Source organism: Ursus maritimus, unplaced genomic scaffold (assembly GCF_017311325.1).
Source record: "Ursus maritimus isolate PB19 unplaced genomic scaffold, ASM1731132v1 scaffold_1, whole genome shotgun sequence".
Taxonomy (NCBI): Eukaryota; Metazoa; Chordata; class Mammalia; order Carnivora; family Ursidae; genus Ursus; species Ursus maritimus.
The window spans coordinates 15,318,929-15,346,754 of NW_024423343.1; the positions used below are offsets into that span (position 1 = coordinate 15,318,929).

General features: G+C 38.4%; 1 protein-coding gene across 1 annotated transcript in view; it reads left to right on the plus strand.

The window, feature by feature from the left end:
* The window catches only part of FARSB (phenylalanyl-tRNA synthetase subunit beta), a 65,239-nt gene that overhangs the window by 1,956 nt on the left and 35,457 nt on the right, over positions 1-27,826 (plus strand). The window contains exons 2-14 of the mRNA XM_008690414.2: positions 5,228-5,283; positions 8,331-8,485; positions 9,579-9,648; positions 10,227-10,342; positions 14,597-14,747; positions 15,569-15,677; positions 16,559-16,629; positions 18,136-18,197; positions 19,311-19,362; positions 23,051-23,112; positions 23,386-23,593; positions 24,094-24,174; positions 26,838-26,930. Coding sequence (XP_008688636.1) covers positions 5,228-5,283; positions 8,331-8,485; positions 9,579-9,648; positions 10,227-10,342; positions 14,597-14,747; positions 15,569-15,677; positions 16,559-16,629; positions 18,136-18,197; positions 19,311-19,362; positions 23,051-23,112; positions 23,386-23,593; positions 24,094-24,174; positions 26,838-26,930 — 1,286 coding nt within the window. The remainder of the gene's footprint in view (positions 1-5,227; positions 5,284-8,330; positions 8,486-9,578; positions 9,649-10,226; positions 10,343-14,596; positions 14,748-15,568; positions 15,678-16,558; positions 16,630-18,135; positions 18,198-19,310; positions 19,363-23,050; positions 23,113-23,385; positions 23,594-24,093; positions 24,175-26,837; positions 26,931-27,826) is intronic.

Sequence of the window (27,826 nt, forward strand, 5' to 3'; positions counted from 1 at the left end):
GGGGGGGCAGAGGGAGAAGGAGAGAAACTCAAGCAGACTCCCCACTGAGCGTGGAGTCCATTGTAGGACTGAATCCCACCACCCTGAGATCATGACCTGAGACGAAATCCAGAGTCGGTCGTTTAACCAGCTGAGCCATCTAGGCACCCCTATTTTAGGTTTTTAAAATGGTGAGATTTATAATCTATTTACTGTCATCTGATGTTTTAATATATTCTCTAGCTGCCCCCCCCTTTTTTGAGAGCAATCGGGCAAGCGTGATTCCCCCCCCCACGTATCCATCAGCTACTGACTAAAACATCAGTCAGAAAGATTGATGTTATTGAGATGTATTTAAGAGATCAGAAATAATATTATTAGTTTATATTTCATATGTTCTTGAAACCTTTAACTTAATTGGGTTGAGATCAAAGTTGGAAAAGCATATTTAGCAAAGTATCTAGTTTCCAAGTAGTATGGGTCCATCTGGTTTCTTACCCTCTCTCTCTTAATCAGTCTTCCTCTGTATTTTCAGATAATAGCTCATTCACTCTTCTGTATCTCCATTCCCTCTTCAGTCCCTCCAAGGTTTACTTTTTGTCCTAAATTCCATTGTTTCTACCAGTCACTGCCTTCCCCTTCCTCTCTTTGCTTACCAGGGATCTTTCTCAGGCTGCTTTTGTTGTTTTAGTCCTTCTGCTTCTCTGGGGCAGTTTTCTCAGTCTATTTTTTTTTTTTTTTTAAAGACTATTTGAGAGAGAGAGAGAGCAGGGGGAGTGGCAGGCAGACGGAGTAGCAAGCTCTCCACTGAGCAAGGAGCCAGATGCAGGACTCCATCCCAGGACCCTGGGGTCATGACCTGAGCCGAAGGCAGAGGCTTAACCGACTGAGCTACCCAGGCATCCCTCTCAGTCTACCTTTTTATCACCTTTCTCCTCAGGTGTTTTCTTCTTGTTCATTTTCTTAACTGATTTATTATCACTGTTCAATTCCGGTCCTGCTCTGCCTGGTGTGATTGCTGACTGTACTGTCAGAGCCACCTGAGTATATCCTACAAATCCCTAAGATGTAGTCACTTAGGTGTGTCATTTTGTTAGGATTATTAGTCGTGATTTCGTTGGTTCGTCCTTGTATCTAAGCATATGAAATACAGCCAAAAGGAATAAAACAAATTGTATAATCAGGATTCATTGAAAGATTCAATATTTTTTTAAGATTTTATTTATTTGACAGTGTGAGCAAGCACACAAGCAGGGGGAGTGGCAAGGCAAAGGGAGAGGGAGAAGCAGGCAGGAGCCCAATGTGGGACTCGAACCTGGGACCCTGGGATCATGACCTGAGCTGCAGGCAGACGATTAACCGACTGAGTCACCCAGGCACCCGAAAGATTCAATATTTTAATAATAACTAAATAATATTTAATAACTAAATGGTTACTGACCAGATTATAATCTATTACTGCATAATGAATTACCCCAAAATTTAGCAGCTTAAAACAGTCATTTGTTATATGGTTTCTGAGGGTCCAGGTCTGGGGTGTGGCTTAGTTGGGTGGTTCTGGCTCTGGATCTCTTACTACCTTGTTATAAAGGTGCCAGGTCTGTAGTCACATCAAGGCCTGTCTGGGGTTGGAGAATTTAATTCCAGGTTCACTCAGGTGGTGGTTGGCAGGCATCTGCTCCTTGCACATATTTGGTCAGACTCCAGTGTCTCCCACCGTGACCTCTCCCTAGGACTGCTTATAGTATGGTAGCTTGTTTGTTCTGGAGTGAGAGGACCCAAGAGAGCAGGTAACTGAGTGTTCAGAGTGATCGAAGCACAGTTTTCAGTAATATCTCAGAAGTGACATGCTATCCCTTCCCATCTTTAGGTCACACAGACCAATTTACAGTGTGGAAGGGCCTGCACAAGGGTGTGAATGCCAGGAGGCAGGTAGTTTTGGAAGCTGGCTACCAATCTGTCCTCCGGCCCCCAATGATTCATGTTTCTCCCACATATAAAATCTACTCACCCCATCCCAGGGTTTCCAGAAGTGTCATCCCATTACAGCAGCAGCTCAAAATCCAGAATCTCCTCTAAATCAGGTCCAGGTGTGGATGAGGCTCTTCAGGTGTAGTTCCTTAAGTACAGCTGCTTGAATATAGTTATTCTTGGTCTCAGGGACCAAAGAGACACATGATCTGCCCCACTGACAACTAACATCCAGTGGTGAGACAGGCTTAGGATAACTGCTATACATACTCCTTTTCAGAAGGGAAAGTGGGAGACAGAAAGGAGTCCTTGGTCCATGGTCGTTCTGAAATTGAACTGGCACATGTTGGACCTTCTGATTAGGTCTCGGCCTGGGATCATTCTTCATGGCTGTTAGCCCTACCCTCCAGGCTCTTGGCTGTGCTCTCTGAGTGATCCTTATTATTATTATTATTATTATTATTATTATTATTATTATTTTGGGTGAAAGAAAGCAGGTGCTTTACATCTGATTAGTTTTTTCAGTCTGTTACTTGCTAATAGAATTTTGGCAGTTCGAAGACTTTTGTCCTGTCTCTGTCCCTTTCAGCTCAGGCTTACGGTGTTTCTGCATATGTATTTCTTTTAAAAACATTGCAGGTCTTCACTGAATTTTGCGTTTCCATTTCATTAGTGGACAGCCACGCCACTCACAAATATCTGAAATAAGGTGTTTTGTACCTTGGGCTTTTTCTGATACAGTGCTCTTGATTAAACTCAGTCGTGTGACTGAATTTGTGAGGCCACGCCCTTAACCTACAGTGCCTTTTATCTGAATAAATAGTACCTTTAATCTTTTCGGTCTTAAGATTTTACAATTCTATCATTGATTTCATCTTTGGACCATGCTTTCCTGGCAATGGATTTACGCTGCTCAGAAGTCACTTATTAATTTTAGCACTGTTTTACATCTTAGGAGGCTGAGAATTTTTAAAACCATCAAGTCTTGGCTCCTTTTTAATGGCCTTTAGTTTGTCTCTTCTCTCACATTATGAATGACAAGAAAAAAAAACCAGGTGACACTTACAGCACTGGTTGGGAATCTTACATTGCCCAGTTGAACAGGTACATTTTCTACAGTCTGTGTAACTGGGCAATAGCGTTGCTTGCTAAACTACTGCCCTTATATAAAAAGGATTCCCCTGTTCTGGTTTCCAGTAACACTCCCTCAGTTTCCTCCATGTCCTCACCTGCATCCTTATTAAAGACTATGAAGCTTCTTGTAACAGCTTTTTCAAGGCATTTGAGGTTTTGATTTACACTTCCTCAAAGCCCGCCTCCTGATTCTAAAGCCACTCCCATGTTTTCCCCATATTTTGTTATGGTAGCACTCTACTTCCAGGGACTAAAGTCTATTCTCTATTGCTGCATGACGAGTTACCCCAGTACATAGGAGTGTAAGACAAATAATGATTATTTTACAGTTTTTGAGAATAGAATCAAGGAGTAGCTTAGCTGGGTGGTTCTGGCTCTGGATTTCTGACCAGGTTGCAGACAAGCTGACAGGTGGGCCTGCAGTCATCTTGAGGCTTGGCTGGCTGAAGACCGTGCTTCCAGGATCACTCCTGTGGTTGCTTCAGACCTCCCTTTACACAAGGGTGTGAATACCAGGGGCAGGGATCTCTGCAGACATCTGTTGTTCTTGGCCCTAGTTAACAGTAACTACACTGGAGACCTGGGAGTCCTAGACTCTTCCTGCTCCCATCATTCCCACCTCCCATCCAGGCACAGAATCTGTCTGCCTCTTTGACATTCCTCACATTCTTCCTTCCTCGCACCCACTGCTGCTCCTTCAGTCAGGTTCTCACTGTGCCTCCCCTGCACTATTGCAGAAGCCTCCCTGCTCCAGTCCACCCACCACTCTGCATTCTTTAAAGTGCAGATCTAATCATGCTTTTGCCCAGCGGAAAATCCTTCAGCATGACCCCCCACTACCTGCAGGCAGGACAGAGCAAGTCCCTTGGCATTTGGGTTCTTTCTGTTTGCTGCATTGTATCTCTTCCTGATCTTATTCTTATGCTTCATCCATGTTGATCTTCCCAAATTTTCTGTGTTGTCCCACTCCCCACAGTCTCTGCCTAATGAATTCAGCCTTTGTGTGAAGCCTTAGCTGACCCTAAGTCAAGCTAATTACTTTCTTTGTGCCACCTCTGTACCTTGCACTTAACTATATTTACACATCTGATTTCTTTATTAGAATAGGAATTGTTTTATTTTTGTAGTCTTAGCACCTAGTACAGTGCCTGGCCTATTAAGTGTTGAGTTAAAGTTCATTGTCAGGGTCAGCATCTTAAGACCAGCTTTTCACGAGAATATACTGGTAATGATGGTTTGTGTTCAATTTTTGATAGCGACAAAATCCCCCAAAATGCTGTAGGAGGTAGCAAAGTAGACTATAACTTCAAGGAAGAGAAGTGTTAATTATTTGATACCTATGTTTTGGGGTGCTATGCCAAATCCATTACTTGCATAATATCAAAATAATTCCCAGAGTTCCATGCTAAAAATAAATGGCTGTAAAATGCTACTTTATGGATGAGGCTCAGGAAGTTTACATAAGGTGCCAAGCTCTCAGAACTAGTAAATGGAATAGTCAGTTCAAGCTCTGATTGGCCTTCCTCCAAAGCCCACTATCAGGCTTCAGAATTTTATTTTATTTATTTATTTATTTTTAAAAGATTTTATTTATTTATTTGACAGAGAAAGAGACAGCCAGCGAGAGAGGGAACACAAGCAGGGGGAGTGGGAGAGGAAGAAGCAGGCTCATAGTGGAGGAGCCTGATGTGGGGCTCGATCCCAGAACGCCAGGATCACGCCCTGAGCCGAAGGCAGAAGCTTAACCGGTGTGCCACCCAGGCGCCCCAGGCTTCAGAATTTTAAATGATAGGACTTATATGACATCCCATTGTGCTGGATCTGTGTCTTGGAGCCTATTTTACATTTGATCTCTACCTAATAGGTTGTTTTTCTAAATAAATGTGAGCTTCCCGGTGCAGATAACCTAATTCTGTAGTTGATATTAAATGAATCAGTGCTTAATAGTTGTTTCTTTTGAGGTGTGTGTGTTTTTTTTTTTTTTTTTTTTTTTGGTCCCTTTTGTTGGTTTTAAAATGGTGCTGTCTGATGCCCGATATTAGCTTGGTGTAGGGCAGTTATTAAAAAAATACAGTTTACATACTACTTTCATTTAAACTGAGCAGATTAAAATTAGCAATCTCCTTTTTTTTTTTTTTTCCAGCTGACGAAGAATTTGATGAACTATGTTTTGAATTTGGTCTGGAACTTGATGAAATTGTATGTATTGACTATTTTAAAAATACTTCATGTATAAGCTTATTTTCAGAGGTTTACTATATTTTGTTACCTTATGGTTAGACTAAGATGGAACATTTGTGGGTTCTGGTGATTTCTGTGTTCTTGGTGTTAATGGGTGAAGCTCCAGTTCTAAGAGTATTCGTTGCTTTCTTTAAAATCTCAAAGGGTTCATGTGTTAAGTTGTATTCAGTCACCTCAAGTTATCAGGCTACTGCTGTGGAGATGAATAGCCCATCTTGAGTAACCAAGAATGAGTGTGTGCTCCCTGGTCAGTGAGCTGCCTTTTTATAAATCACTTATGGAAAGGGGTCTGGGGAGCAATGGAAATGTTACTTTAGCCAAAGTTCTTGTGGCCTATGGTTCCCCCTCCTTCACTTCCTCTGTGCCCTACTGCATCTTCCTCCATTCCTGTTTAATCAGCATTAATTCATTCTTAATCATTACTGTATACATTGACCTTGTAAAATGATCTAGTTTTTGCACTTGCTCTTAGCCAAAAGGCGGAGAAGTGGTGATCTTCTAGTTTCTGAAGGTTGCTTATAAAAATCATTATGAAGCATCTTTCTAGTCTTTTAATTGTACAATTAAAATACTTTAAAAAAGTTTATTTGCAGAATCTATTCCTAATCACATAAGACATTGTATTTATAACTAAAATGATAATTTCATATTTCTCTTTTTAGTGCTATTTTTTCTTAAGCCTTTTCTTTTCTTTCTTTTCTCTTTCTTTCTTTCTTTCTTTCTCTTTCTTTCTTCCTTTCTTTTCCTTCCTTCCTTCCTTCCTTCCTTCCTTCCTTCCTTCCTTCCTTCCTTCCTTCCTAAGATTTTGTTTATTTGACAGAGACAGCGAGAGAGGGAACACAATCAGGGGGAGTGGGAGTGGGAGTGGGAGAAGCAGGCTTACTGCCGAGCAGGGAACCCGATTCCAGGACCCTGGGATCATGACCTGAGCTGAAGGCAGATGCTTAACGGCTGAGCCACCCAGGTGCCCCTTAAGCCTTTTATATTCTTGATCTTTTCAGTGTTATAACACTAGAAGGTTTAGGCTAACAAAGATGTACATTGACTTGTTTTTTCTGCTTTTTTACTGATGTTACAGGAAGTTTTTTGTTAATGAACATCTTCATGCTTGAAATTGTCTAAGATTTTTCCAAGTTGCTATTAATAATTAGACTTCAATTATGTTTGAGGCTGTATGATATCTAAGAGCCTTGGACTGGATATCGGAAAATCTGAGTAATAGTTCAAGCTCCCACATTCACCACGGACAACTACATTGCTTCTTTGGGCCTCCTTTTCATCTATGAAGTGGGGGCTGTGGATTACATGATCCGTGTAGATCCCTTCCAGCTCTGAAATTTCTGTGGTCATTGATTTCTGGAAGAGTTTAGTAGCGCTCACGAACCCCACCTTCAGATACAGTCTTTGTATGAATTGAGATACTGAAATGAAAGATTTAAGCTGGTGTGTCTTTTTTGCTAAGGCAGTAGGCGTTTTTTCTTAATTCAGATGTCTTAATTTCTCTGCTTTCCACATTTTCTCCCCTTTTTCTTATGGGTCCCTCCTGAAACATTGCAACCCCTATCATGGGGGAGATGAGAGCTTGACATGAAAGGAGGCAGAAGGAGGAGGAAGAATTAGAATTTAAATAGAGTTGAATCAAAGAGGTCAATAGAATTGCTGCTTTTTTAAGTTGAAGTGTAAGTGACTTACAGTATCTTATTTCAGGTGTATATCCTAGTGATTCTTTCTTGCCAGTGGTTATCTTTAAGAAAATCTGTTACTCTGCTATAATGTGGTGACTGAGATATTATAAGCTTTTGGCTACTGCATTATAATTATTCTAGTGTTTCTTCTCTTGGTTGTCTTTGTTCTTTTTTTTTTTTTTTTAATTAGCCTTAATTTTTTCTGCATGAGAGCGGGGGGAACGTGAGTGAGAGGGAGGAGCAGAGGCAGAGGGAGAAGCAGACTCAGCAGGGAGCCCAGCCCAATGCCAGCTCGATCCCAGAACCCTGGGATCATGACCTGAGCCAAAGGCAGACTGAGTCACCTAGGCGCCCCGGTTGCCTTTATTCTTACTGCTCTATACCTTTACTCTCATTAGATTGCTTCCCATTGTGCCTATAATCTCTCCTAATTTACACCACAGTTCTGCTCTCTTCAAATTTTTTTTTTTTTTTTTTTTTTATGTTACTCTTTCTTACATGTTGCTTCTAGGCTTGGGTGCCTACTGGATTTAGTTTTTAGAATCATTATAAGAAGTCATATTTCTTTTATTTGGTGAATTATCTTTACTTTGCCTCTGACACTTTTTGTTGTTACTGCTATATGTACTTGGTGGTATTGTCTTTTAAATCTGGGATGGGTAAACTCTTCTTCGTAGAGGGCCAGATCGTAAGCCTTGTAGGTGGTGTCTGTACCACAGACAGCTGTTTCAGTATGTAAGTCACAGTAGATAACATGTAAACAAATGGGCCTGGTGATGTTCCATTAAAACTTACAAAAATAGGTGGCAGGTACGATTTTGGCCAGTGGGCCATAATTTGCTGACCCTTGCTTTAGAGGAGTTAGCACTGTTCTGAAGTGACTGAGGTTGTTGGATGTCCGAACTCAGCAAAAAAAAATTGAGTATTTTCTGTTGCTGTGATTATAACATATAATATTTTTGTTGCAGATGTAATAAACACGTTTTATTGCAGAAAAGAACATATATAATGTAGTTACTGCTTTAAAAAAAAACACCTATTTTACTTGAGAGCAAGAGAGTGCGCACGTGCTCACATGTGTGTACTCCAGTGTGGGGGGGGAGAGAACCTTCAAGCAGACTCCCTGCTGAGCGGGGAGCCTGACCTGGGGCTTGATCTTATGACCCATGAGATTATGACCTGAGCTGAAACCAAGAACCAGATGTTCAACCAACTGAGCCACTCAGGTGCCCCTGTAAGTTACTGCTTTATATCACTGACAACTACTTTTTCAAAATAACCTAGATTTATTTTGCTTTATTTTTGGGGGGCTTGTTTTAGACTTCTGAGAAAGAAATCATAAGTAAGGAACAAGGTAATGAAAAGGCGGAGGGAGCCTCTGATGTTGTTCTTTACAAAATTGACGTCCCTGCCAATAGATATGATCTCCTGTGTTTGGAAGGATTGGTTCGAGGACTTCAAGTCTTCAAAGAAAGGTAAGAGAATATGTTTATTAAATACTTCGCTTAGTTAGATTTCTTTTGCCTGTCATTGTCAGCATCCCTGTTTAAGTCTTTAGAAAAGAACTTGTTGGGCAGGTACACAGCTTTAGGTTTGCATAGAGGGACGGTTGGAGAGTAAGATATATGCAGATTATAGCCATTTAAAAATTTGCATATTGAGTCCTAGCCTTCCATCTGGGGAACTACTTAAAACTGGAGTGGTTAATGATTTTATAACTTCTTATAAAATTTTTTAGTGGGTTCATGTGAATTTCCTCAGTAATCCAATAGAAATAGATGACTTGTTGGATTCATTAAAGGTTGGGAGGAAAGTAGAGGTGGCAAAACTTTTATATGCTGTTTGCTTAAAAACTCTAAGGAAGCTTAGGAGCAGAGCTTCCTAACTGGAAAACTGAAAATCTTAGGATGGCTCTCTGATCTCGGACAAGTTAATTGGCCTCTAGTTTCAGTCTCCTAATTTGCTTTTGTTTTTGAGAGCATGTGCCTACTTGAGCTGCGGAGAATCTTAAGGATACTCCATGCCCCAGTGTGGACCCTGACACAGGGCTTAATCTCACAACTCTGAGATCATGACCTGAGCCGAAATCAAGAATCAGATGCTTAACCGACTGAGGTACCCAGGCACCCCTCAGTCTCCTAATTTATAATGAATATTTTTAAGTCCCCTTCCAACTATTCATGTGATGAATACAGAAGGTAATGAATATATGAAGTGAGAAAGAGGTGAAACAATAACACCTATCAAAAATAATTATTTTTGCTTTCGATGACCTATCATCTGGTCAGCTGCGAAAGGATGAGAGCCTCTGGCCAGTGGGCTAAGTGGTTTTCTGCCTCTGCTGATCCTCAGGTGACCGGACACTTCTTACCACGAGGCATCCTATACCATTTTTAGACCACTATCAATGTTAGAAAGTTTGCTTCTTGTTTTAATATTCAGCCTAAATCGGATTTGCTGTAACTTCAGCCTATTGTCTTAGTTCTGTTCATTTTTTATACTTTTACACAGGATGCAGTTTATCAAATGTTTTGGTTAAAAATCAAGTTTGTTTTAATTTCCTTTTAGGATAAAGCCTCCAGTGTATAAACGGGTAATGCCTAATGGAGAAATCCAGAAATTGATTATCACAGAAGAGGTAATAAGGATAAATTCTTATTTTCCTTTTTAAAAAATTTGCTTTGTGAATATATTTATAAGGTGGGGAGGAAAAAGGAACAAAGCTGATCCTTCTGCCAAATATAATTTTCTTAGACCATTTGCTAAAAACGGACCTAAATTTAGCTCTTAAAAACTGTCAATTAATTCCCTTTCATTTATTGGTGAAAGCAAAGCATTTGTTTTCCTCAGTAATTTTGAAAAACAACACCAAGTGTTTATTTAAAACATTTTGAGATAGAATTAAGTTGTGGTATATTAATAATGTTTAAAGAAACTTTGGGGGGGGACATTATTTTGATAAAAATGTCAACTATGAGCAAACTAATTACAGGTTAATTTTTTCTGTTTTTAGTAAATTTTCAGACATTTTGCTGAAATGTAAATTCCATGAGAAGGGTGACTTTATCTTGTTACCAGTGTATCTTTGAATGAAAGAATACATGTGCTTGTTCGTGAATTTGTAATAGTACTGAGAGTGCAGCTAACTTTCTTTCACAAGATGTTATGAGAAAAGCCCAGGTATGGACAATCTCTAATGGTACAATGAAATTTCAGACAGCTAAAATACGTCCTTATGCTGTGGCAGCAGTTCTCCGAAATATAAAGTTCACTAAAGATCGATATGACAGCTTCATCGAACTTCAGGAGAAATTACATCAGAACATTTGCAGGTTTGTGGTTGCATTTTCTTTCCTCCTTGCCTTCCTCTGTCCCTTCCCCTCTTTTTCCCTTTTTACGCCTTTCTCTCTCCCTAGTTCCCTCCCTCCTTCCTTTCTTTCTCTGCAGATTTTTTCAAAGCATTTCTAAATTAATGCGTGAGAGTGACAAGAGCTTAAATTTGCTTAACTAAATAAGTTTGCATCTTACCAGATAGCTATTTGTTACTGTTAGTGAACAGTACATGCATGGAGAAATAAGAGTTCTATTTGGGATACTATATAGAGAAGAAATATCTAGTCCTAGAGATTTTCTTGGTTTTTATGTTTGTGTTTTTGGTTGTTTTTAAATTATTAGTAGTGGATTATACTACTAAATGTTACATGATGGTAGTTTGAAGTATGACTTATTTTAAAATTGAAAAAGTTTTGGCTTGATGACACTGAGTGTAACTATAAATTTACAGATGAAACTTGAGACTTTTAAATTGAATTTTCTTACTATTTGACATTACTGTCCATCATTTCCCATGTGCTCCTTTAATGCAATGATCTTCAGACGTGTAATTCCTGAACTCCTAAAGGTCAAGTAAGGCAACGGTGGGAGTCTTTGAACTAACTTCAGTATTTGAGAAATCCTGATGGAAATTACAGATTTACTGATACCATTAAGCTTTAGTTAACATATCAAGTTTTTTTTGTATTGGTCCTGAAGTACATCAGCATATCTCCTGCTGATCAAAAGGTATGATGAACAGTTATAGATATCTTGAATAAAAACAGAAAAAGTTTTTATTGTAGCAATTGCAGTTTGGTAAACTGGAGATTGAAGAGGCTTCTATGTAAGTGATGGGCTAGGGACAGGGTTTGGAGGGGACCCTGCACGTTTTCTACTGGGGTAGAATGTTTGAAGAACAAAACACCAGTAGGTCTCTGTTTCCAGAAACATCTTTGTTTATGTGGTAAAAGAAACTTTTTCAGATTCTAAATAATATTTATTCCTAGTTCTTTTATAAAAATAGTCTATTTGTAAGCTTGCTAATTATTAAGCAAAACAATAAGAATTTAAATCTCTCAAATGAAGAACAAAATAGATTTCTGACAAGCTAGTAAGTGGTTGAGGCCGATTATCTATTCTGGACATTGTATATTTGAAGAATCTATTTTTACCTAAATTGGAAGGTATTTCCTCACTTAATTCCCCTTTAAGCTCTGTTTAAGTAGTATTTCTGGAAATCATGAGCTTTTTGCAAGGGGAAATAAAACCTATCCGAACACTCCAGTGTGCCGGAGTCCTTACCTGTCAGTAACTGCTAATTAACCTCTTGCGTGAGCTTTGGAAACCTGGGGTTTTTCAAGGAATATGTTCATTTTGTTTACATTAGCAAATGTATTGGCATAAAGTTGTTCATGATGTTCTCTTATTATCCTTTTAATATCTATTATCTATAGTGATACCACCTTTTTCATTTGTCTTTTTTCCCTTGATCAAGGGAGGTGGCTGGATGTTTATCAACTATATTGATGTTTTCAAAGAACCAGCTTTTAGTTTTATTGACTTTTTTTTTTTCCTCCATTGATTAAGCACTGTTCTGTGTCGGGCTAATTGCTAATACTGAGGCAAGACCCTTCTGCCTATTTGATCCCTTTCCACAGGAAGTAATGAGGTTTTCAGTCTGTGGACACTGTTCCTCCGATGAGTCTTTCCCTGGCCACAGATAATTTCCTCACATGTATGCACTGATCAGTACTCACCTGAACACTTGAAGGGGGGGAGCCTCTGCAGATCTCCAGAAGTCTCCTAGCTCTCTCCACTTCAGTATTGTTTGTGGTGAACCCCAGCTGTCTTGGTCTCCCTAGACTCTGAGTTATGTCTCTCAACTCAGGGAGTTGGCTGATCTCCAGCCTTGTCCCTCTTTCCTAACTTACAACATGGAAATCCCTCCGGGCAGTAAGCTGGGGCAGTTGTGGGGCTTCCTTCATTTATTTCCTGTCAGGGATTGCTGCTCTTCATTGCCTGACGTCCAGTGCCACCCATGAAATGGTTTCCTGTATTTTGCCCGTTTGGTGGTGGTTTCAGGCAAGAGCGTAAATCTAGTCTCTTACTCCATCTTGGTTGGAAGTGTCCAATGAATTTTTTACTTCAGTTATTTCACTTTGCATCTTAGAATCCATTTGGTTTCTTTTCACACGTTTCCTTTTTTGCTGTTATTTCCTCATCTGTTCATTATATGTATATTTTCCCCATAATTTTTGAGTATTTTTTATGGTAGGAACGTGAAAGTTTGTGCAGTGATTTGAAAATCTGGGTCATCTTAGCATTGGATTTTATGGACTGGTTTTGTCTGGAGTAGAAATCACATTTCCCTGTTCTTACAAGTCCACTGCTTTTTAAAAAAAGTTTATTTAAGCAGTCTCTACACCCAGTGTGGGGCTCGAACTTAGGACTCTGAGACCAAAAGTTGCATACTCTTCTGACTGAGTTAGCCGGGTGCCCCTCATGTCTACCGCTTTTTGATTTCACGTAGAATGTTATGTTATGGATAAGGCTCTTAATTTTCTGAGGACTGGTTTTGTCTTACAGGCAAAGACTCTTGAATACTTAGCAGCACTCAAACTTGAAACATTTGCTAGGCAAGATCTCTGCAGTTGGCAACAGCTGAGTGTTCTCAGTTCTTTCAGCTTTCTCCTGTTTTTGCACAGCAAGACTTTAAAATTTTTGCCAGTATGATAGCTAAAATCTTGATTTCTAACTTATTTTTAGTTTGCGTATTTTCATATATCTGGGATATTAATCCTTTTCTGTATGTAAACTTCAAGCCTTTTCTCAATTTGTCTTGACTTTCAGGGTCTTTGGATATATAAAGTTTTCAATTTGAATAGTCCCATTTATCAGTCTTCCTATGATTCTTCTATTTTGTGTCAAAGGGTGTCCTCCAGTTTTACACATTGTTGTCCTTTATTTTCTTTGAATAATTTTTGTGGCTTCTTCTGTGAGTGTATGTATGTTTGTGTCTTGTTTTTCAAAATGCATAGCTCTTTGATTCATCTAGAATTTATTTTTGTGATTGGTTTGAAATTGAAATTTAGTGACCTTTTGTAGAGAACTGTTTTAGGGTTAAGGGACCATTACTATCTTAAAAACAAAGCAAAACAACACGGACCTTCTTACTGGTGGATTTGCCAATTGTTAATTTATCTACACTTTATATTTCAACCTCTGGTATTTCTGGAGTTATCGTCCGTAAGCACATAATTCATTGAGTAATGTAACACTTCTTTTGTGCTTGTTAACAGTTCTTTTGAGTTAACCATATTTATTAAAGTTCTTGTTACCAGTCTTGAAGGATGACCAAGATTTATTTCTTACAAATTTTGAAAACTACTTTGTAATTCATGTAACATGGACTTCAATAAAATCCTCGATTACTAATGCATTTTATCTGTTTGATGTATATATGCACTTAAGCATAAATACTCAAATATATTTGTACATACATCTAAAATTAATTCTAAGAAATCTTAAGAATGCCATAAATTCTGACCAGGTTTCTTTTTGAATTGTCTTTTAGAAAGCTTAGAGCCAAATTTGTGACTCTGTGTGCTAAGACTGGTCCTTTAGATTCTAATTTAGTATTAACATTGTTCCTGGCTCTGTTTTATATCCCTAATTTTTTTTTCTCTCCTAATCTTAACCTGCTGTAAGTTGTTAAAATTACTTTAAATCCTTCACTCCTGAACTGTAGAACAAATGAAATTAATAGCTTTTGAACTTCCCTTACGCATTAAATTTTAAGTGTAATTCACAGTTCTTAATTTTTTTCCATGATTAAAGTAATAACAGCTTTGTGACAGAAAATTTAGGAAAATACCCAAAAATAAAAAAACAGCAATTTGGTAGTTTATTCTAATAAAACATTTGTTTACTTGAGGACCCTGAGAGGAAATGGGTTGGGGGGGGAGAAGGAATGTTCACTTGGAAAATGTCCTAGTTAACGCAGTACTTGGGAAAGCATAGTGGCAAGGAATTTACTGTAGCTATTAAAATAATGTGTTTTGAGTAGCTTTAGAATTTCTCATTACTTTCAGTGCTGTGAGAATTTGTTCATTATACTCTTCTAAAGTTGCCTTACAGTAACAGGCTATTTTAGGGAAGTGTCAAAAATCTTTTTTTTCCCCCCTAACATAAGGTCTGTTAGCTGTAGAATTTCTGCTTTGGAATATTCAAAACTTTTTTGCCTTTTTTTCCCCCCCTCCCTCAACATTTAGGAAAAGAACCTTGGTTGCTATTGGTACCCACGATTTAGACACTTTGTCAGGCCCTTTTACATATACTGCAAAGCGACCTTCAGATATCAAATTCAAGCCTCTAAATAAGACCAAGGAGTATACAGCCTGTGAACTGATGAACATATACAAGGTAGATTATTTTTTTTATATTATGGAAATAGCTCTCCATAAATCAAAATTTCTTCAAAGTAAAGTCTTGGAATTAGAGAGATGTAAATGAGTACTTTTTAAAAACAGTGTCTGTGCTCCAATCAAGAGCTACTGATTCATTTGATGTGGAGTGGGGCCTGGGCATAGTTTTATTACTTTAACCTCTTGGATGATTTTAGTGTATAGTTGGTAATTGAGAACCACTGAGGTAGAACATGCCACATTATAATCATATTTGGGTATAATTATAACCCATGCACATTATAAAGAATAAGATTTAGGTAGTCTCTCTCTCTCTCTTCCCGCGCCCCCCCCCCCCCCCCCCCCCGCCCCCCCCCCCCGTGGGAAACAGTATTACAATGTGTCTATCTTCTATTTAGCATTTTAGATTGTAGCAGTTAAAATGATTCCATAGTCACTTAATGGTGCTTAAAAAATAAAAGAGAGTGTCATTTAGAAAAAACAGCTTTTATCCTTGGCCTGATTTGCCACTCTTTTCTTCCTGTTTATGTAAACGGTTTTGTGATGGTTTGTGTTTTGCTTGAGAGGAGTCAGGCTTACCAGTGCAAATTTATTTTTCACCCTTGGAAAACAGCTTGGCTGTGTTCTCATCTCTCCCCAGTAGGAGATGAGGTATATAAGGATATTAAGATATTTAGGAAATCTTACAAATCTAGGACTTTCTGTAATATGGGGCCGTTTTATTGTTTTTCTGATTTTTTTTCCTTTTTTGTATTAGAGAGGCATATAAACTAATTAGTGTTAGAAGTACAAAATTAATTTTGACTTAATTTTTTTCAGACTGACAACCACCTTAAACATTATTTGCATATCATTGAAAATAAACCCCTGTACCCAGTTATCTATGATAGCAATGGTGTCATCCTTTCAATGCCTCCAGTCATCAATGGTGAGTTATTTCTTAAGCATCAGATTTTTCTTTTTCCTTACCCTTCAACATTTTTGTAGACTTGAACTCTAGACTTGGCTCAGTCAAATGAAATAAATCTTAACCTGGAATCTCCGGTTTTTGTAGATTTTATTGTAGTAGTTCTTTTCATTCAACATTTTACTGGTGATTTTTACATAACTTTTAAATGTATAAATATAAGTACATAGATATTTACTGGTGGCAGTCTCTGGATTCTGTTATATTCCTCTGAAGAGTGTTAATATTTTGGTTTTAACCCATGACTCAACTTGGTTAAGCTCAAATTCTGCCTTGCCTGCTGTTTTATAGTTAAAACTTTTAAACTGAATTTCACCCTCTTACCTCCTTTCTGAAGACTCTTTTTGAGGAGGCAACGTGGATGTATTTACAAAATTTAATGATGTGATAGCCATAGATGTTGACCCCTCTGGAGGTGAGAAGGGGGTTTAGTTGATTCACAATGGCAAGAGTCTCTTCCTCCTTGAGGTTGAACTCTAGCTGTTACAGTGGTTCAGAACCTGAGCTTCAGAGTAGCCAGACCCAGACCCAGACTGTAGCCTTGCTGAAGCTTTGAATCTTAGGTCTGCTTGCAGCTCTGTCATAGCGTTCATGTGGAGAGATGAGACAACCTCTGTTTAGTGCTGGGCAGAGCAGCTCTGACACACTGAATGCAGTAAACACTTGTTACTCTTTTATTTCTATTCTCCCAGGTATAGTGGGGGCTTAAAATAAATGTTGCATTATCACCTTACCTCTGAGATGTCCATTTATGTTGTACTCTAAGTGAAAATGTAGTTTGTTTTGGAGAACTTTTTAGTACACCTGTGTTTCTGAAACTGTTTTATTATTTTGTGTTGTAGGAAGTCATTCCAAAATAACCGTAAATACCAGAAATGTATTTATTGAATGCACAGGAACTGACTTCACTAAGGTAAATAAAACTCTCATTCCGTTTTTGTACTGTCAGAATGTTTTAGTTCTGGGCCAAGACTAGATGGCTGAACTTTAAAGTGTTTATTTTGTAGGTGGGAACATATTTCAGAAATTTAGAAAATTAGAAAGCTACAGATATTCTGTACTTTGGTTATGGTGTGTTCATTTAATTAACAAATCTTTAACAAGCATCTCCTGTCTTTCCAGTGCTGTGCATTTAATGAGTTTCATGTTTCTTGACTTGAAGGAACTCATTCTAGTGGGAGAATTAGCCATATACCTAACTGTAAAACTGAGAATGGAATAAGTATTGTATAAATTGTTTATCTTAGTTGGCTTTTAAATGCTGAGTAACTTGGTACCTGTGTGTACTTAGTAATAAGTCTTTAAAAATGAAGTGGCTTATAAAGAAGTATTATTTAGCAAATTGATAAAGGGTTTGTGCACACGATGATATCTAGAATATATAGAGTACCGGTTCACTCACTTTTAATAACTACATATATTGGATTGGATTGCTATGAAACTTTTTTACATCTTAAGATTTCTTTATACATGTTAAGGCATAGGGTAACGTGGCAATTAAGCAAATTAATAAGATAAGCTTGAATGACAGGAGAAGGCTGGCCTATAGAAATAGGGCCATAAATGGCATTCAGTACATCTTACAGGATTGGACACCATTGTAAGGTATTTCATTTATAACTTTTATAAGTTACGATCTTATTTGTTTATTAAAAATTAAAAAAAATTAAACCATATTTGGTTTATTTTTTAATAAACCATATTTGGCCATATTTGCCTTTAGAAATACTAGGGTAATGTAACTGATACTATTTACAAATTTTTAAAAAAGTCTTACATTAACAGACCTTAGATATCTTTCCTGAAGCTTATATTTAAACAGTAAAGTATATATAAAAGCAAAGCCTATATATATCCCAATAAGGTTATTGTATTTTTTCAATTAAAAACTTGAACAAATCTATACAGTCCTTACAATGTGCTAGGCATTGCTCATATATTAATACATCTAATCCTCATAATAACCAAATGAGATCTAGAAATGTTTATAATCTTTACTTAACAGATGAAGATGCAAAAGTACAAAGATGGTAAGTAACTTGCCCAAAGTCAGATTACTTGTAAGTGGTTGAGCCAGGAGTCCAGCAACTGGCTGCAGAGATCTGGGAGACCGATAAGATTTACTCCCATAGTTAGCCATTTGCCTTTCTTGAAAGTTGGTGAACCCAAGGGAGAGGGCCAGGGGAAGTAAATGATTTGTTTCGGTCATGGATTATTAGCTCTCAGAGAACCGAATAAATGCAGACCACCTGAAGATAAGGCTAGGTCTGCTTTAGCTCACAAGTTTTTATTCCACTCCCTTTTTTTAGAATGTATATATACAGTGTCATTTTTAGATGTTTGAGGACTAAATTAAGTTTTCACTTCCATCTGAGTGAAGAGAATATATTTTTGATTACAATATTTGTCTTTTTTGCAGGCAAAAATAGTTCTTGATGTTATTGTCACCATGTTCAGTGAATATTGTGAGAATCAATTTACGTAAGTTTATTTGACAATGTTATTGAAGCTTGTTGTTCTGAAGGCAAAGCACTAGGGCCTTGTACTAAATATAAAGATGAAAAATGTGGCTCCTGTGACTAGAACATATTCTCTCTTTGGGGGGCTAAGACCTATGCATAACTGTTTAAAATAAAAAGTGAGAACTACTTTAAAAAGTTTTGGTAGTGTTCTGGCTTTAAGGGCAGGTTATTGCTAGCTGGATTGGTTATTGCACCTGTGCAGACATTGTGGAGGCATGAAATTTAAGCTGTGTTTAAAGATCATTGGATTTGAGGATGTAAACATGGAAGGACAGACAAGGAACAGCTAAACAAAAGTAGGGAAGCATATATCCCATATGTATGAATAGGATTACTATATTTTTTCCAAAGCTTATTTTTTAATTAAAAAGATTTCACTAGGGGCGCCTGGGTGGCGCAGTCGTTAAAGCGTCTGCCTTCGGCTCAGGGCGTGATCCCGGCCTACCGGGATCGAGTCCCACATCGGGCTCCTCCGCTATGAGCCTGCTTCTTCCTCTCCCACTCCCCCTGCTGTGTTCCCTCTCTCGCTGGCTGTCTCTCTGTCACATAAATAAATAAAATCTTAAAAAAAAAAAAAAAAAAAAGATTTCACTAAATGTTCCTTGCTGTGTCTTGGCGTCATAGTTTATTCTAGAATGTTAATTATAATTCAAAATAGCCATATCACTGCAGAGCACAGGACTGAAGTTGTATGGCAGGGTCTGTTTTTTAAATCGATTTGCCTATTAGTGGTTGCATAGTCAGCTTTCATGGTGTAACACAGCACCCTGGTAAATGCTGGAATGTGTATATCCATGTTGGCAAGGAGTAGTTGAGGATGCACGCTTTGTAGCCCTGAGAAGTAAGCATCAGATGTGTGCAGCCTGAAGAGCTGTGGGGCCATAGGGCATGGAACAGTAAGGTGGTGTTGCGTTTGGGAGGATTAATCCAGACAGCGGTGTTGGAACGTGAATAAATTGAATGTGTTGAGATTACTCTTGTAGAGCAAGTGAGAGACTTGTTAACCATACACATTTTTAGAATTTATGGCCCTTTTTGTTTTTAATATTTCTGGCGTTTTTTTTCCCCCCAGGGTTGAAGCAGCTGAGGTTGTTTTTCCTAATGGAAAATCCTATACCTTTCCAGTAAGTATTTAAGAAGTGGATTTGATGATAATACTAGTGATAATGTTTTAGAGTACTTGTTGTATGTCCATCCATCTACCCACATGCCAGGCATTATACTGTGTGCATTACATGGATTTAATCCTCACGGTAACCCTATGAAGGTGGGTGCTGTTTGGCTCTTTCCCAGATGGAGATAGAGACCTTGAGATGTTAAATAGCTTGCCTGTTACTATGAAATGGTGGAGCTAGATGATAGTCTGGCTTCAGCTCCCAACATGCTCCATTATACCACTGCATTAGATGGCCATAATTCCTCTGATTTATGCTCTTTTTAAAATTTTAATTTAAATTCAATTAACTAACATATATTATTAGTTTCAGAGATAGCGTTCATTGATTCATCAGTCTTACATAACACCCAGTGTTCATTATATCACATGTCCTCCCTGATGTCCATCACCTAGTTACCCCATCCCTCCATACCCCTCCCCTCCAGCAACCCTCAGTTTGTTTCCTATGATTAAGAGTCTCTTATGGTTTGTCTCTCTCTCTGATTTTGTCTTGTTTTATTTTTCCCTCCCTTCCCCTCTGATCCTCTGTTTTGTTTCTTTAATTCCACATGAGTGAGATCATATGATAATTGTCTTTCTCTGACTTATTTCGCTTAGCATAATGCCTTCTAGTTCCATCCATGTTGTTGCAGATGGCAGGATTTCATTTTTTTTGATGATTGAGTAGTATTCCATTTTGTGTGTTTTTGTGTGTGTGTATACATACCACATCTTTATCCATTCATCTGTTGATGGACATCCGGGCTCTTTCCATAGTTTGGCTATTGTGGACATTGCTTCTATAAATGTTGGGGTGTGCAGGTTCGGATTTATTCTTTTTTTAACCAGTTTACTGGGTAATTTATAGTCTCACCCCTTTTAAGATGACTCAGCCCTCCAAACCTAATTAGTCTGTTCACACTTGAATTAACAGTCGCTGAAGAGCCGTCACTGTAACTAATAATTCCAGGTGTATTAACAGGACTAAGTAGAAAGCACAATTGTCAAGACGTAGTCTTGGTTAAAAAACAAAACAAAAAACAAACAAAAAAACCACAACAGCATTATTCTTAATTGGGCTTTTTTCTTCCCCTAAGATGATTTTATTAATACAAAGATGGCTGTTCAAACACATGACTCTTAGTCACTTAGTTATGATTCAGTGAGGCCATTTTTTAAGCTCTTCTTTAGATTTTTTCACTATTCCTCTGTCACTTAAGAAGTGAATCATAGCCTGGAATGGTTTCTACTATTTAAATAGTTTTTAAAGTAGATAAAATCTGCCAAGATCAAAACCTTCCCCTTCCTGAAAACAGCATTTAACATCATACTTCGTTCTAGAATATTGATTATAATTCAGAATAAATGTATAGCTGTAGAAAACTTAGTTGAAATTATGGACAGTCTCCGTTTTTAAAAAATTTGTAGTGCCTGTTAGCTTTTGTTATGTAACAAACTGATATCTCAAGACTTAGTGACTTAAAATAACGGTGATTTGTTTATCATGATCCTGTCGGTCTGCTGGGTAGTTCTGGTCTGACTGGCTTGGCTAACGTCTCCTGGGCTTGCTCCTGTATAATCAGCCAGTTGGTAGACTAGCATCTAAATGACCTGGGATAGCCTCACACACAAGTCTGCTTAGCTGTAGAGTCACCAGGTCAAGTGTCTGTCGTCATCCAGCGGGCTAGCTTGGTCTTTGTTACATGGTGGCAGTTGCAGGATTCCCAGCAAGCACTGGACTTGCTCTCGTGCTAAGTATCTTTAAGCTTGGTGTCCTGTTGGCCTGGGCCAGTCATTTTGCTAGATTCAAGGAAGGGTGACATAGACTCCCATTTCCCAGTGTGAGGAGGGCCTGACGTGCCCCATTGTGAGGTTGTGGGTGCAGCAGAGAAGGGAAGAATGTGGCCATCTGTATGATTTACCACAGTAGTAGTCGGGAGTAGCCAGAGATAGCTTTTTAGTCTATTTTAAAATGATGTCTGATTTGAGAAAAGTTTTTTTCTTTTTGATATGAAGAATTGTCAAGTATTAATAAAACTGAAATATGTACTTTGGGGAGGAAAAATATCTTAAAATTTGGTTCACTTTTCTCATGTAGATAATTCCTTGAAATCATTTGCATTTTAAAGAGCTTTCATAAATTCAAATGGTGGGATTTCTGAAAAGGAGTACTGTAGCAGTCTTGTCATTTGTTAATCTGTTTCCTTCTGGACGTGGATTAGAACAACTCTTCTCAGGTTGTCCTCCCAGAAGAGAATGATCCTCTGAGGAACTGATTTCTTCCTCACATGAAATAGCTTATTTTTCTCAGTACTTTGATAGTTCTTTCTTCTGTTATTTCATATAAAAGAATGGACTTTGGAATAAGAGGGCCGGAGGAGAGAAGTGGCAGGTAGTCCGAGAGACCAGTGGTTAATGGTGGGAGCTTCGGAATTAGGCTGCCTGAACTTGTTGATTCATTAAATTGTTCATTTATTTTATGCATTTACTCATTAGCTACATACCCGAGTGCTTAGTACCTGACAAGCATTTTTGTAAGCACTGGGAATGTAGCAGCAGCAGGGCCCAGCAGCTTACCATTGTTGTGATCCGGGGTTACTCATCTACAACCTAACTGTTCGCCCTTCACTGATTAGGAATCTAATAGTATCTGTTGTGAGGGTTAAGATTATCGTGCAAGTGTCTCGTACTATTTAGTTCATATCAACTGCTCAGTAAAGGTTTTTCTGTTGCAATCATTAGCTTCTAGTTTCATGCTTCATAAACCCTATGTGCAGTCACAGCACCTCAGGATCTTGATAACCTTCAGATCCGGAATCAGTAGGCCCCGTGTCACTGCTACCAGCTATAAAGGCCCGAGAGCCTACGTTTCTAAGAAGCACTTGGGTGATGATGATACTTCTGCCTGAGAATTGCAAGGCTCTGGTCCATTGTACTTACTTGATTCCAATCAGATTTTTAAATTTATAGCCTTTTTGCCAGTGGTAGTTATGCTTTTGAGAGTAATTTAATGATAAATATTCATAGATACGTTTGCAAAGGTGCTGAAGAGCCTGGGCTTTATACATGTTTATTCCTACCTAACGTGGTAAAGTTACACACTGTTGAAGGAGAGTACCAATTTATGAGATGCTCTCAGTCCTACCGTGTCCTGGAGCAGATTGATGATAGCTGGGACTGCCTGGGGGCCCGGTCGCATTCCCCCACCAGGATAAATGATAAGAAAGGAATTTCTTCGTAACACTTGGGCTTAGTTTAATGGTGATATTTGATAGTACATGGTGATATTTGAATTATTCATTCTTGGTCATAAATGCCTGCTTGCTTGCGAGGAGACTGAAAATCCTTAGGATTTATAAGCATCTTAGAAATGATGTAATGCACCAGGGTTTTACTGCGGAGAGTGGTGATTGGCATTTTCTATTTCTGAGCAGTTCCAGTTGTCTAGCAAGGACAATGTTCCGTTATGAACCTGTTGTAGCAGATTTATTCCTCTGTAATGTTTTAAAACATAATGTTTATTTTCAGTGTCTCGCTCTAACAACAGTTTTTTTGGGAGGGCGGTGAACTGCCACAGCAAGACGATGTAAAGTTAGAGTCTAATGCTGTAGCTGACAGGGACTCACTTAAGCTTCTCAAACTTTTTCTCTTTAAAGGAACTGGCTTACCGAAAGGAAATAGTGAGAGCTGATCTAATTAACAAAAAAGTTGGAATCAGGTATGCTTTGAAAACATTTATTTACTGTTGGAGAGAATTAAAAAATGAAGTACCCACAAGACTTTAGTTTTTCCTGAAAGAATGCTTATGCTTAGAGAGGGTTTTGATATCTTTTCAGAGTAAGTAAGTGATAGTAAATCATCTGTCGGGATGTCTAGTGTCTCATGGAACTCAGAAAGAAAGGTGATATTTCAGATAGAATATTTTAAAACAAAATATAAGCACGTTTTAAGTAATCCAGTGAAGTTTATGGATTGTACATTTCTGTTTCAGAGAAACTCCAGAAAATATTGCCAAACTTCTAACCAGGATGTATTTAAAGTCAGAAGTAATAGGTGATGGGAATCAGATTGAGATCGAAATCCCTCCGACCAGATCTGACATTATCCATGCGTGTGATATTGTAGAAGATGCAGCTATTGCCTACGGATATAACAACATTCAGATGACTCTCCCGAAAACCTATAGCATAGCTAATCAGGTAAGATTGCACCCTTAAATAAATACTCCTTGTTGTTAGAAACTGATTATTGAATGCCAGGAAGGCTTTGAGAAAAACAGCACATAGGAATTAAGTAGTATTTGGACATGCTGTGCTATGGGAGACATTCGCTATGGAGAGGATACAAAACAGATGCCCAGTGGATTAGAGTAAGTTCAGAACCTGTGATGACTGGTACTTGAAGAAAGACAGGTTTCGAGTTTGGAGCCCTTTTGAATATTGAACTGGGAGATTCATTTTTTCAACCTGGCCTGAAGGCAGAAGTTCGGTGTGGGAGAGGTGAAGTGGGGAGTTTGTGCATCTGTGTGGGGGTATTGGGGTAGTGAAGTCGTGGGGAGGGGGAGGGGGGGTGAAGTGGTGGTACTAGCAGTATTAGTAAGGCTGGAAGGGGGTGTGCCCTTTAATGACCTGTTCTGTTTAAACCTTTTGTTTTAGGAAATTTTATTGAGGTGGAATAAAGTTAAATATCTTTTTTTCAGCTTCCTCTTAATAAGCTCACAGAACTCCTAAGACATGACATGGCAGCCGCTGGGTTCACGGAAGCGCTTACCTTTGCTCTGGTATGTCTCCCATGTTTTTCTGCAGCTGATTGTTGACACTGAATCTCTGAAGTACTGTACTCTTTGATTCCTCACATGAATTTGTAAAGTCTAGACTACTAAAATTTCCAGGTTCTAGAAGAACAACTTTTTTTACTTGAGATTGTATAGTTTCTAGTAAAAAAAAGTGTTTCCTTTTTTAGTCACAGAAAATCATGAAGGACAAAAGTCTTAAATGACAAATAACAATGTATTTTGTACTTTCATGGAAGTGTTGAAGGTTGAATTCACAATGAATTTCATAACCAAATTGATCAAGTTAGAATTTTTAGTTTTAATTTGGTTGTGTCTGTGCCCACTAGATGCCTCCCTAGTTAAGGATTTGTGGACTGTTCCACATTAAACTTCTCTGTCTTTGAACATGTTCACAACATTTGCTTTGAGTTGGAAAGCTGACATAAAAGGCCTGAATCAGGAAATGAATTTTAGTACAAAATGGAAGGAAATGCCCTTCCCCCCACCAGATTGACCATTTGTAAAGAATAAAACGTCTGTGCCGTTTATAGTTTTCTCTTGCTGAGCATTTGTGTAGAGCCTACAGTGTAGTTCTGCAGTCTTCTAGTAGGTGTCGGCTTAATGATGGAGGGCAAAAACCAAAACCGAACAAAAACAAAACGACTTCATTTTCTCCCCCCCCAAACTGAACTCCAGACAGACTTCTCCATCTTACATTTATAGAGAGTGCAGTAGTGGGGGTTACATTACTACCAGTTTGTGGGGAGAGGATGGTCAGAAAGGAGATGCAGCCTTTCTTCCTGTATTGAGCATTTGTCATTCATAGGATGCTAACCTCGGAAGGGACCTTACAGATGCTAAATACCTACTTTAGCCTTAGTCTAAGAATATTCATAAAAATCATGGATTTAGTTTTACTTATTATATTTTTCTAACACTTTAAACACATTAACATTGAAAAAAATATTAAAATTTTTTACTAGCTACTGCCACTTCAGGTTGCCTTGATGAAAACTGCTTCTAATCTCTGTCCCTTATCTTCCATTATCATGATAAAGTACAAGGCCTCCCAGACCCCTCTGCTGCCATGTTTGTGGAGCAACCTTTCTTCTACGCACACAGTACTATTTCTGAGAGTAGATTACATTATTTAAATTGCATTTCCTAATTAATCACCTTATATCTTGTTGTAAAAACTCCTCCGTGCTGAGGAGAAAATCTGGTTATTTCCATCGTGCCTGCCACCGTTCTCCGCCTCTGCATCCATCGCAGATCAGGGAGCTCTTTTGTGCTCTGCCTGGATGTGGCTTTGGTATCCTTCCCAAGAGAGCATGGCAAGAGTCATTAGAGCTGACACTGACATAAGATCTAAACCCATTTGTGTGTGTGTGTGTGTGTGTGTGTGTGTGTGTGTGTGTTTATTTCTCTAAGAAATACAGACTAGTCCTTGAGGGCCACTTTGTAAAATAGTGCAATAGGCAACATCACCTAATGTTGGAAAACCGTTCAGTAATCTGATGGTACATCAGTTTTCATGTTCAGTTTTAAACTCCTTTGCAACAGTTAGCATTAATATATGTGATAATTCTTAGTATTGATTCATCATCACTGTTAATATTTTTTTGAGCACTTAGTTTGTGGCAGGTACTTTATTTGCATTATCTTGTTAGCTCATTTATTAGATGTGATGCATCTGATAGTTTTATTTTCATAACTTCTGTAGGTCATCCTGGTGTTTGAGTGTGACAAATATCTTTCTCTTTTTGGAGGATGAGTGCTTAGGAGTTTATTGCTCAGGGCTTTAGCAAGCACCTATGCACAGAAGTTAAATGATCAAGTAGAAGGAACGTTGGGCAGAATTTAGTCCACTTGACTTCTTCTTTTTTTTTTTTTAAGATTTTAGTTATTTATTCGACAGAGAGAGAGACAGCCAGCGAGAGAGGGAACACAAGCAGGGGGAGTGGGAGAGGAAGAAGCAGGTTCCCAGCGGAGGAGCCTGACGTGGGGCTCGATCCCAGAACGCCGGGATCACGCCCTGAGCCAAAGGCAGACGCTTAACGACTGAGCCACCCAGGCGCCCCCAGGCCACTTGACTTCTTGCTCATGCTCTCTCTCTCTTAAATATCTTTTTTCCTTTATGTAAAGATTTTATTTATTTATTTGACAGAGAGTACAAGCAGGGGGAGTGGCAGGAAGAGGGAGAAGCAGGCTCCCACTGAGCAGGGAGCCCGACACGGGGCTTGATCCCAGGCCCCTGGGATCATGACCTGAACTGAAGGCAGATGTTTAACCAAGTGAGCTACCCAGGCACTCCTAGACATCTCTGGTAAAAGTAAGGAAGACTAGAAGATTCAGGGAATGGATAGCTAACTGTGTAAGAGACTAGACTGGTACAGTAAATGGGAGGCCAGCTTTAGGAAGGGCCCAGATGCAGTTACACCACCATCAACATGGGGAAAACTTACTTTGCCCCATATCATAGATAGAACTCCTTGTTAGAGAACTGTTAATGTTGAATTATATCTGCTGTGGCCCTGAATTAGTTGATATATTTATTTTTAACTTCTTTATGTAGAATCTACATTGCTATGAGACCGTAAGTTGACTTACAATATTAAATACTTTGTATATTAAGTATTGTTTTTCTTTATTTTGCATGTACTTCATAGTGCTCCCAAGAAGATATTGCTGATAAACTTGGTTTGGACATCTCTGCAACAAAGGCAGTCCACATAAGTAATCCTAAAACAGCTGAATTTCAGGTGAGAATTTTAAGTAGGTAAGAATTTGGGTAAATCCTGAGAGGCAGTGCATAAGTTATACTTAAGATGGCAAAATCTTAGAGCTTTTTAAAACTCTCCTCTTGGATAAGATTATAGTTGGTTCTTACATAACTTTGGCGAATTTTTTTTTAAAGTGCTCTTTTTTTTTTTTTTTAAGATTTATTAGAGCTTGTGGGGGAGGGGCAAAGAGTTTAAATATTTTTAATTTTTAAAATTTTTAAAAAAGACTTTATTAGAGAGCAAGTGAGAAAGAGAAGAATTGGGGCAGGGGCAGAGGGAGAGGGACAAGCAGACTCCCTGATGAGCAGGGAGCCTGACTGGGTCTCCATCCCAGGACCCGGAGATCATGACCTGAGCTGAAACCAAGAGTGGGACATTTAACTGACTGAGCCACCCAGGCACCCCTTGTTGACAAATTCTTAACACTTTTTAGTCTTTTCTTGATTGGCCTGCTTGTGTTTTACTTACTTTGCTTGCCCAGTCTTGTTTGAACTCTCCATTTCATTCCCTTCAAATCAGTTGACTTTAATACTATTTTCAGATTTCATCTTTTCTACCCATTTTGTAATAAATGAATCAGCAGCTGTTCCCAGTACCTCCATTAAGTCATTCACTTTGAAAGTAGTTGTTACTTGTTTTTGACCATGCTGCCTCTGTTTTTTTTCATGGTAATCCTCTAGTTCAATGGCAGTTTCACACAGAGTTCGGGAATAGTTCACTGAGAATACGATCTTAGTAAACGTTAGTGATTTACATTCTTAGATTAGGAAATTACTTTGAAGTGCTGTTTTTATTTATAATATCTTTGTTTATTAATGACTTCAGACTATCTCCTCTCTTACTGGTCAGCTCTCATTCTGTTTTTCTTGCACACG